This window comes from Amborella trichopoda, chromosome 1 (assembly GCF_054954075.1).
Source record: "Amborella trichopoda isolate Santa Cruz 75 chromosome 1, AtrichopodaSantaCruz75HAP2 v2.0, whole genome shotgun sequence".
Classification (NCBI taxonomy): Eukaryota; Viridiplantae; Streptophyta; class Magnoliopsida; order Amborellales; family Amborellaceae; genus Amborella; species Amborella trichopoda.
Window position 1 is genome coordinate 57797880 of NC_142336.1, and position 11604 is coordinate 57809483.

General features: G+C 36.4%; 1 protein-coding gene across 8 annotated transcripts; it reads left to right on the forward strand.

Annotated features, from left to right (window-relative positions):
* Positions 1-1474: 1474 nt before the first annotated feature.
* On the forward strand, positions 1475-10593 carry LOC18440724 (ABC1 family protein). 8 transcript variants are annotated; one of them, XM_088848523.1, is made up of 19 exons: positions 1475-1642; positions 2505-2653; positions 2756-2983; positions 3157-3243; positions 3330-3451; positions 3528-3654; positions 4177-4277; positions 4385-4553; positions 4729-4850; positions 5223-5351; positions 5445-5543; positions 5662-5719; positions 5810-5885; positions 6027-6153; positions 6228-6263; positions 7627-7784; positions 8094-8166; positions 8971-9064; positions 9628-10593. In XM_088848523.1, the coding sequence occupies exons 5-19, from the start codon at positions 3428-3430 to the stop codon at positions 10392-10394; spliced, it is 2160 nt and encodes a 719-aa protein (XP_088704649.1). In that variant the 5' UTR covers positions 1475-1642; positions 2505-2653; positions 2756-2983; positions 3157-3243; positions 3330-3427; the 3' UTR covers positions 10395-10593. The 8 variants fall into 8 exon arrangements, 6 of the variants coding, with proteins under 6 accessions (XP_088704649.1, XP_020526970.1, XP_088704651.1 ...); XM_020671311.2 differs by having other exon boundaries at positions 3330-3419; XR_016041791.1 differs by lacking the exon at positions 6228-6263 and having other exon boundaries at positions 8268-9064.
* Positions 10594-11604: the final 1011 nt, after the last annotated feature.

Below are 11604 nucleotides of genomic sequence, written 5' to 3' on the forward strand. Positions count from 1 at the left end.
TTTAAGTCTCATAGATAGTGCATTTTACAACATATTATCACCGTCCATTTTCAAGATTTTCATATGTTGATAGATCTACTTGATTTTAACCATTTTTTAAATTTAAAATTTTATAATTAGATATAAAATTAGATTTTGAGACAATCCTAAAAACATTTTACATCAAAATTATATACCATGATAAAATTTGAAGGTCCACCTTACCTCTACACCTACGGATGCATCCATATGCAAACTGCACCCTTTATCAAGAGGTGCGGTTTGTATCAAGAGATGCAATGTGTATCAAAGTAAAGCGCACCTTCAAATAGTATCAAGAAATGTGGTAAAATTTAAAAGCTTCAAAAATAAAAAATATGTTACAAGATTCATTATTTCCAAAATTTAAGCATGCATCTTGATGTCGAGATGATCAATTTGAACACCAAAACAACCCCTTCTAATGACTTTTTTGATATGGGCTCTAATTTTATTGTTTAGAGCCCTGGTTCTATGTAAACTCACGACAAACGACTAGAGATTAATTTGTTACGACATTCATTTCAAATATTTGGGATTTATTTTAGGAAACCTCAGTAGAAAGTCCCGTTCTGACATGCAAATCCTATAATGGATTAGAAATCAATTTCCACCTTTGATTAAATGGCATAGATCAAGCAGTTTTGTGGACATTATTATAAAGTGAACGATCTAAATGATGCATTGCAAGATACACTATTTTTGGAACTTAAAGTCTTTATTTTATTTTATTTCTCTCATTTATAATAGTCAAGATGGAGATGATTAAGTTGAAGGTTTTTCAAAAACAAAGCTACAAATTTTGGTGAGATTTAAGATCCACCGTTACTGAACCACCTTATTTTAATATTTGTTTATATTTTATATGTATGTAAAGGCACACAAAACTGTTTTTACTCAAAAATCAAATTTTAGATTGAATGAGAAGTTTGAAAGTTTAGCGAAGTTCCAGTCAAGGAGGAGGAATTGATTTTTTGCGAAGGGCAACTTCGATATTTAATAATCCGACAAGGGCGGCTTGGGTAGAAAGTCACCTAGCTGCAAATTCCCGCTAAAAAAAAGATCGAAATTCCGTCTCCGGAGTCTAGATTTTAGAGAGAGGAAACGCGAATTTTTGGAGCGAGTTAACATTGGGAGAGAGTTTAGAGAGAGAAAATTCGTTAGTAGGGGTTTAGAGAGAGAAAATTCACAAACCCTAAAATTTAGCAGGCGTAGAGGTCGTCGTCATGGCCATGGCTTTCGCTTTTTTTACCTCTCCTTCCATTGCAATGAGGAGAGATAATCATCACACATGTGGACACGTATACACGACAACTGCTCTCCATCTCTCGAAATCAACGGCCAGATTAAATCAAATCTCTTTTTGGACGGCCTGGATCTCGTACGCTAAGAGTCTGCCTTTCAAAGTCATGGATTCCTTGTTCCTTTATTTAGAGAGGAAGGAAAGAGAGGTTTCGGACTCTTCTGGTGCACATTTTCAATGAGGAATTTTGAGTGGTTGCAGGGTTTTCTCGATTAAGTCGTCGCTTTTAACCTATGCTTTGGACTCTGTTTCCAAAAGATTTGTTGCATTTTAAGGAGGAATTTCTGAGCTTATATTGTTGAAGGAGTTATCGTAAAAGGGGTATAATGTCAGATCAATCGAACTATTAGTTGTGGATAATTCTTCATTTCTGGAACTCACACTGCAATTTTTATGTGAAATTCATGATTATTGTGATAAATTGTGATTTTTGATAGATGTTATGACAAATTATTGTTTATCAGTTTTATCTTGTCAACTGTGAAATGTAAATGATCTTCTTGAAGTTTGTGTCAAAAATGTCAATTTTAAGTGGTAGATTGTTGTCCAGAGACGTTCTTAAGTTGATTGAAGCTCTGGTTTTTTTCGCAATATGCATAATTGGGATACTATGGTGAAATTTTATCTTTTGGCATTAAAATTCTTAATGATTTTAAATCATATTGCTTGTGGTATACAAAAACTACAAATTTATGCTTCGATGTGAAATCTCCTGAAACTTACGAGGCGAAGTGTCAACTTTTTACACGCTTCTGATAATTTTTGATAAATATTTAAAGGAAAACACCATCTAATTAAGAAAGCGTTCGTATTCCATATGATCTCTCCCTGAACGATTATTTTATGCTGCTAGTATTTCCAGTTGATATAGCTGATTTATTCTTAAAAATCTGGCTGGATTGTGGCTTGTATGTCCGCCGCTTCAGAAATTTTCATGATTCATGCGAATAGTTTGATTTTTAAAACTTGTGCACCCTTGCTTTCGAAGAATCTTGAGTATGTATCTGTTAAATTTCCATGAACTTGAAAGTCTATCTTAGTAGGAATGTGCTGAAATTAATTGATTATATATATGATTATGAAGGATGTTACTGCTCTTATGTTCAGTTTTTTCCATTCATTCCCCTTCTAATATATAGACTTGATCTCACTGACTCAATTCACCTTGATGTTCATTTGATAGAGAAGAGTAATTGACAATCACGAGTGTGACACTTGGTTGTTCCCTTCTGCTTTCTCTCCCCTAAATAACCACCAATGGGTTGGGGCAGTATTTACAAAAGGCGCGTTAAGGTTTTCACTGTCGCATTGATCATATATCTAGACTACAAGGTACTTCTTGTTTACATGGTTACTTACGATTTGGGTTCTAGGATTACCTATGAATTCTCAGATTGTTTCTATTTCTTAATCTTTGTATTTTTGCTGCTCCAGGCCTTGCAGAAGAGAGAGAAATGGTTTAGCAAACCAAAAAGATCTGCATTATGGGAAATGGCTCATGAACGCAATGCCAAGCGGGTCTTGAATTTGATAATAGAGTTGGAAGGTTTGTGGGTGAAACTTGGTCAATACTTGTCAACAAGGGCTGATGTTCTTCCTGAGCCCTATATAACTCTCCTTAAGCAATTGCAAGACTCTCTTCCTCCACGTCCGTTGCAAGAGGTGGTGTTCATGTCTTTCTTTAGAAAGAACTTTGTTTACCCCTGATTCTAGTTTTGTCCATTATGAAGCAGTCTTGAGATTTCTAAAAGGATGTTAACTTTTATTTATTCTTCATTGATAAGGGTTTCAACCAACTGATGATGCTATGGGTTATGCTGACCATGCTTTCACAGGTTTGTCACACCATAGAGAAAGAATTGGGCAAATCCACGAGTGATCTTTTCTCAAGATTTGTTGAGACACCTCTTGCAACAGCATCAGTAAGACTGCGGTCCACAACTGAAAACCTTTGTATGAATTTTATTTTTGAACTAGGACACCAATTTTACATGCTTTCATCCTGCAGATTGCGCAAGTCCACCGTGCATGTCTTAAGGATGGTAAAGAGGTGGTTGTCAAAGTACAGCATGAAGGCATCAAAGCAATCATATTGGAGGTCTCCTAATGCTTTCATGGAACAAAGAAAAAGTATTTTTCTACATTTGGTTTTGAACTGCTCTCTATAACCATATGATTGGGATTTGGAGATCAATTTTATATGCAGGACCTGAAGAATGCAAAGGCTATAGTTGATTGGATTGCTTGGGCAGAGCCGCAGTATAACTTCAACCCAATGATAGACGAGTGGTGCAAGGAAGCTCCTAAAGAACTTGATTTCAACCTTGAAGCAGGTATGAAGCTATATTGAATGTGATGTGATTTGTCTGTAATGAATATGAGTTAGGCATATCTAAGTGGAACTTCATCTAGCTTTATCTTGATGATGGCATTATGGTGAGTACTCCTAAAACTTTTGTTTCTGTTCTTCTAATGGACTTAGAAATTCCCATGGTTGTGATTATGGTTACTTGCACAACACTCTGTATAAGAGCGGGTACTTGTGTCAACTGCAATTTCAAGGGTTCAACTAGCCTGACTTATATCAAATCATAGTGTCAGTTCGTCGAATATGCACTCTTTTATCTTGCTATGCTCTCAAATGGATACACTACTGTAGTAAGAGCAATTCTGGATTGAATTAATGATCACCACTAATGGAACAAGTTTTTGATGCTGCGTATGTGTTTTAAAATGTGCCATATGAAGTGCTGTTTCAACTGTGTTAGAGTAAATATGGATTGTATGTGAAACTCTTTATTGTTGCATTTATCGTTATTATGACAGCTCTTATATTTCGTATTGTGTGGATGCAGAAAATACAAGAACAGTTTTTGAAAATCTTGGATGTAAAAGAGGGCACAACTTTCCTATATCCTCTAATCATGTCGATGTGTTGATCCCAGAAGTTATTCAGGTAGTCCTCTTCCCTATGACAAGTAGTTGCGTACATGCATCTGGATTTCCTAGTACTAAGGCTTAAGTTTGTGTTCATTAGCTTTCATTTTTTTCCTTTTATGACAGTCAACCGAGAAAGTCCTTATTTTAGAATATATGGATGGAGTTCGCCTGAATGACTATGATGCATTAGAAGCATTAGGAGTGGACAAGCAAAATCTTGTCGAAACAATCACCAGGGCCTATGCTCATCAGATCTATGTTGATGGTTTTTTCAATGGCGATCCTCATCCTGGTACGAAATCTATTGATCTTTAACATATTTGATTTTTTTTATTAATATTAAATAACGAAGATAACAATCACAAGGATGTAAGATGAAAACATAGTATTGGTGGCATCTGATCTCTCTCTCTCTCTGCCCCTCTCCTGTGAGATTCCTGATGATATCTGTTTGTATCTCATTGTAGGAAATTTCCTTGTGAGTAAGGAACCTCCATTTCGACCTGTTTTACTTGATTTTGGGCTTACAAAGTTGATATCAAATTCAATGAAGCGAGCCCTTGCTAAGATGTTTCTGGCCAGTGCTGAGGTTCGTTAATGGATTTTCACCCACATTACTGTTTTTAGCAACTGCAAGGAACCGGTTGAAAATAGATGATTAACACTTGTTGTGTCTGCATTCAGTAAACTTGCTTTGCAAATACTGGGAATAGCACGTTTTCCTTTATATGTCCTTGTAGTATTCTCAACCTGTCTATCTTTGCATGTTTCATACCATATTTATCTGAAATTTCCGGTTCTTGATTTGGGTGGGCCAGTCTTTGAATGAGATGTTACTATTGTTATTTGAAACTTATAATAGCTGTTCTGGAGTTTGGTTTACGTCTGAATTATGTTTAATTTCCGACGATTTTCTTTAGAATTTGAATTATGAAAAGGCATGTTATTTATGTGGTGGTAGGGGGACCATGTGGCGCTATTGTCTGCTTTTGCTGAGATGGGACTTCGTTTGCGTTTAGACATTCCAGAGCAGGCCATGGAGATAACTAACATATTCTTTCGCACATCAACGCCAGCCACTGAAGCTATTGTGTGTATGCTTTCTTGGGTGTATATATGATATCAACATTATGCAAAAATTATTGAGAAGGATTCCTTATGTTGACTCTTTCCTTTTGTCAAGGAAAACATGAAATCCTTGGCCAAGGAAAGAACAGAAAAAATGAAGGTCATCCAAGAAAAGATGAAAACTGAGAAGAAGAAAAGCAAAACTTTGAATCCTGTAAGCCTACTTATCTTTTGTTTCTATGGTTGGCAATGTTTTACATCCCATAGTGCAAAGAAAATGTTCTAAGGAAAAATTTCTGCATCTGAGTTTACATTGGATGTCATTTTTCCAGGTTGATGCTTTTCCTGGTGATGCAGTTATCTTTACTAGGGTTTTGAATCTTCTTCGAGGTCAGCATCAAGTCAGAAATTTTTTTATCAGTTTATAGACTAAACATTTTCTAATTCTCTTTATAAATGAACAATGAGTATGTCTTCCAGGGCTTTCGGCTATGCTGAATGTTCGTATAGCTTACCTGGACATCATGCGGCCTTTTGCTGAGACTACCCTCTTAGGGTAAGTTCTAATCTTGTGGACCTCCTGTAACTTGTAGGAAAGTTTTTTGTTAAGGCTTTGTCAACTATTAGTGGTAGAATTCAATCTTATATTACTGTAAATTTCTCAAGTGGAGTTCATATTGAGACTTCTTGTCAGCAGAACACCTGGAATTGGGTCTGAAATGAACAGGCCATGGATTTTTGAGACACCTGCTCTTTCTGATGTGGAGGTCAAACTTAGGAAGCTCCTACATGAGTTTGGGAGTAACAAAATACTCGGGATTCAGGTTAGTTACTTGTATAACAGCTCTGAGCATTTAATTTTTTCTTTGAGATAACTGAAACTGGAATTTTATTGCAGATTCACTATTGCAAAACTATTTCTATTGCTTTCAGGGTATTCTTTTTTACCTATTGTCACAAAAGTATTATGACTTCATTATGCTTTCAGGGTATTCTTTTTACCTATTGTCACAAAAGTATTATGACTTCATTAGAAATTGTCGTATAATTTGCTGGAAAAGGCATTTTCAAATGTTTGAGGTTTTGATGCTCTTGTTAGTCTATTTTGATTAATTTCGTTATGGATATTTTGTTTTCATTTGCTAATTGTGCTGAATAGTTTGTTATCTCAGTATCTCTATATTATTCTGATTTACCTCTTTTGAATAGTTTTAAAACAATTACTTTAGGAGATCTAACTATTTTTAAATCAGACTTAGATCGACGATGTTATGTTTAAATATTCATCTGGACATGCTCTGTTTCTTACTGAATGGAACTATCTCCGTAGTGTAAATATTCCTTTGCCTTTCATAGAGCTTGCGGATCAAGGAAATTGTGAAGTATGATTTTGATGATGATTTGGTTGTGACATGCCACTATTTAGAGAGGATAATAAACCATCTTGGAGTTATTTATTATTTTTCTTTCTATTTGTTTTGTCTTTAAATTTTTCACGAGTCTTTACATTGGTTTTTAATCAAAAACATTGGGGATGCATAGTCTAGACTCATTTCTAGTTTGTAGTCTGGATATGGCACTGTGTGGGATTGGACTTTCTCTATGAGCTAGAATTGAGGAGTTCAACAGCAGTCAGTATTTTAGATTCACAGATGGTTATGATTTATAGTTTGCCTTTGCCAATAATGTTCCAATTCTGATGGAGGGCAAAATTATTCTTATTTTCAATTTTTATTCAATTTCAAAGGATGTATATTACAGTTTTAGTTTTGGGATTTATATCTAGGGTTTTTACTTTTTTAGGGTTTTTATATTTTTTTATTTACTTTATGAGTACTATGCACAATTACTGCTTATGAGTAGTCATGGGTACTGTACACAAGGGTAAAACTGTCATTACAAATTTTAAGTTAGGAATATAGGTCAATATATTATTTGTTTGGAAATGTTTTGTAATAAACATTAAATTATAATGTATAAAGTGGTGTGTGGGGCCTTGAGGGCGTCATTCCACATGATTTTTAGCTTAGGCTTTTGGAACCCTAGCTTGGGGTATGGAGAAGAAACCTTAGGTTTCTTTGAATTATGCTTGTGTTTGGCTTTGTTTTTTTTTTTTTTTCTCTGATTTTACTGTTCCCTCGAATTTTCCTGTATCAAATTCTTCGATGGAATGTAATGTAAATCGTTATCTCGAGGATCCCTTTCTAAATTCATTTTGTTACTAGAAAGGATTATAGCATGGATTTTCAAGAGGATGATTTCTTACCTATGTAATTTGTAAATTTTTGTTGAACCAGGTCTGTGCATACAAAGATGGAAAGGTTGTAATTGATACTGCAGCTGGTGTGCTTGGGAGATATGACCCTAGACCAGTTCAACATGATAGCCTATTTCCTATGTTTTCTGCAACAAAGGGCGTCACTGCTGGGATGTTACATTGGTTGGTAGATAATGGGTATGGGCACATGATGGAAATAATTTGAATTTTTAAGATAACACTAAAGCTTCTGAAGGTCTGATTAAGAAAAAAGCTTCTAAATTTAATGAATGTTTGTTTAGTGGATTCACATTTACTTGTTTTTAAGAAAAAACTAAACACATTTTATTTATCTTAAACCAAAAGTCTTGTAATTTGTCACCTTAGACTAAGAGCCAAATGTCTGAGCTATTGAAGTTTCATGTTTAATCGCATCTGTATTTCCCACTTTCTTGATGAAATATGCTGATTATTCGACATTAATGATGTGAAATACTTCACTTGCAGAAAGTTAAAGCTCGATGAGAGTGTTGCAAATATTTGGCCGGAGTTTGGCACCAATGGAAAAGAGTCAACAAAGGTTCATTTCTTGCTGCTCTCATTTCCTATATAATTGCCAGATCTACGATTAGTATGATGCACTCTTATTTATGATTGGAACTGTATTATATCATTTTATAGGTTCATCATATACTTAACCATACTTCCGGGCTGCAACATGCAATGGGGGAGGTCATGAGAGGAGATCCTTTGGTGATGTGTGATTGGAATGAGTCATTGAAACGCATGACCATGGCTTCTCCTGAGACTGAACCTGGGTCTGAGCAGTTTTATCACTACTTGTCCTTTGGCTGGCTTTGTGGTGGAATAGTAGAGGCACGTATCTGTAATGAGCATCTGTCTACCACTTTGATTTGGACTTGTTTCATGTCTGCTTTTGATGCCAGCTTTTTTTTTTTTTTCATTTTTTTGCTTTTCTTGATTATAGTTATGCTCTGATATTATATGAAAGAAATAGGCCGGAATGATCTCCTTCATATGATACACTATTCTGCAGTCTGTTTGGTGTGAAAGCCCTTCAGTATATGTACTGTGGCATTTTATATTGCATTGGCATTTGCATTTTTGAAAGAAAAAAAAGGTGCCTAGTTCTACTGAGTTACCATCTCCATTTTTGGTAACAGAGCATCAATTTGCTTGGTCTAGACAACTTTTGATAAATTGAAGTTCCTTTGTTGATGAGCTAGAGGAATATTGGTCATTCCCATGAAAAATATTATTTCATAAAATTGTTGTGAAAATATGAGAGAGGGAGGGATACCCATGTATTTGATTAAATCATTAAATTGAGCCTTTGATGGTAAGGATGTTTTAAATGAAACAGAAAGCATCCGGGAGAAGCTTCCAAGAGGTTTTGGAGGAAGCTTTTGTTCATCCCCTCAACATAGAAGGAGAGTTCTACATCGGCATCCCACCAGGCATGTACCAATTACCATTACGTTCTGTTACATTTTTCTCCACATGTAACATGATCCCATTTTAAACGTCCATATATAATCACTTCATAACCATAAAAAAAGGATTGGATGCAACTCATTTGAAGAAATTCTATGTTTGGAGATTAGGAAATTTTACATAGGTATGCACATATGTATGTATGTATGTTTGAATGTAAAAAAGAAAAGGCTAGATCAGCTTGTTTGGGCTTATTGGGACACTTTCAAGGGATTGCATCCTCGACCTCCCTCACACAAACCGATATGTCTACTGGTAAGGAATCCTAAGGGACTATGTATGAATTCATGTATCTATAAATGTACTTGTGCATGCATGCATGTGAATGCATGTACTTGGGATAATTCTATGCTGGAGATTAGGAAAATTATATGTATGTGAATATATATGTACATATGAATGTGTGTAAAATGTATGTGCCTATGTACATATGTAGGTAGAGAAGCTTGGCTGCATGCATGCTAATATCTATGCGCATCTGCATGTAATTATGCACTTGGAGTGGTTCTGACTCATCTTATGTCAGGTGTCGAGTCTCGACTAGCAACACTTACCCTCGATACAGACGACCTGGAGACCTTTGCAGGGAGAATTGGTCAGGCTAATACTGTGTCTGCTTTACCCGTGCTATTTAACACGCTCAACATAAGGCGTGCCATAATACCTGCTGCTAATGGGCATTTTTCAGCCCGGGCACTAGCTCGGTTTTACGCAACCCTAGTCTCAGGAGGCTCCATCCCTCCTCCCCATAGCCCCAGAGAACCCCCCTTAGGTAGTCATCCTCACATCCCTAAGTTCCCCTCACAAGAAACCAAAATCAAGACCAAAAGAAGTAGCAAGAACAAGAACACAGCCAAAACTAACAATGATAAGAAGCACAGCAACGAGGATCTTCCCAGTGGCTCCATCAATCACAACAATAAGTTTTACAATGGTAATGGAACTAGCAGTGATGGTAATACTAAAATTTTTAAGAGCCCATCCATAAGGGATGCATTTATGGGGGTGGGGGATTATGAAGGATTAGTGCTCCCTAATGGGAAGTTTGGGCTTGGGTTCAGGAGGTTTGGGTCAGGTTGTTTTGGTCACTCAGGGATGGGTGGTTCAACTGGTTTTTGTGATGTGAAGCATGGGTTTGCAATGGCTGTGACTTTGAACAAGATGTCTCTTGGTGGGGTGACTAGAAAGGTGGTTCAGTTGGTTTGCTCTGAGCTTGGTGTTCCTTTGCCTGTTGACTTTGCAGAAACTGGGGAAACTGGACCGGACATGCAGCCTACCATTAGAACATATTAATTTGAAGAAAACAAAAGAATTAAGTTATAAAGATTTATTGATAGCATGGTTTGGAATTTTGATTTATATGTTGTGATTATAGTATATTTAGGGGCTTGGGTCCTTGGCGATCTGAGAATCTCTTGTTTGTATTGGCATGTTTAGGTGTTATTGAGTGCTTGAAAATGGTTCAACAAAGGAGCCACGAGCTATTTTGCAATGTGGCGCACGAGTGTTTCACTGAGCCAAGGTAAATCATAGATTGCACTAAGTAGCTTTTTTTGGGAGCGATAATTGTAAATCTCATTAAGGTACCTGTACATCGAGAATAATATACAAATTGCAAAAAAGATAATAACTGCCTACACACTTTCCCACTTTTGAGCAGGGGGTCTCCAGAATTTCTCCCAATTACCTCTCTTTCCTCAGATCTTTAGTTTCAGCCTCAAAATTGCTTTAATTTGGGACCTGGCATTCTGAGCCATTCTGGACATGGGTCTCCAAAATTTCTCTTAAATTGCTGCTCTTTTTTCTCAAATCCTGTTTCAGTTCATGGATTGAGCCACTTCTTTCCTTTGGCTCCTAGAGTCATTGTAGACCAAGTGCTTTAAATTTAATCACATTAGATCTATTAAAGTTCCTTTGAAGGCTACTTGCATTAGTCAGGCATGGTTGATCACAATCATTTAGGGTCCATTAGAACAGGTTCAACCTACAAAATCTTGAAAACCGTACATTGCTAGTTTATGTTCGGTTTATTTTTTTGAGGGCAAATTCTCAATATTTCACCATTCTCCCATTGCACTCCTAGGGATGGTCTGGATGGACCACTAAATGGGATTTTATAATGCAATCTTCCTTAGCTTTCAACAGATCGCTATTGCGCTATTGCAGCTCGCTTGTTTCATTTGCTTTTGGAACTCTCACTTGTGCAGAAAATGCTGCCAAATGGTGGTTGTTTGTGAGGAATACGATAGCATAGTTTCCTCACTCACAAAACTGGGAAGAGTACACTAGCATCCTATAAATAAATGCAATGTGTATGGTAATATACCAATACGCATATCCCATGGCTCATCCTCGAGAATGGACGGTCAAGATGATCCATGCCTCCTCCCGTAAGTTGTTATTATCTAACGAGTAGAAGTGTGGATATCTCCACTGTCCGTTCTCAATGACGGATGATGGATGGAGGTGGACGTGCTGCTACAATATGATGTTGCCTTTGTAG

What these genes read in the sequence shown, in the direction of transcription:
- LOC18440724 (XM_020671311.2), top strand. Translation starts at nt 2,579, where the DNA reads ATGGGTTGGGGCAGTATTTACAAAAGGCGCGTTAAGGTTTTCACTGTC. An exon ending in TCATATATCTAGACTACAAG is followed by an intron (nt 2,654 to 2,755) that starts GTACTTCTTGTT and finishes TTGCTGCTCCAG; the next exon opens with GCCTTGCAGAAGAGAGAGAA. An exon ending in CTCCACGTCCGTTGCAAGAG is followed by an intron (nt 2,984 to 3,156) that starts GTGGTGTTCATG and finishes ATGCTTTCACAG; the next exon opens with GTTTGTCACACCATAGAGAA.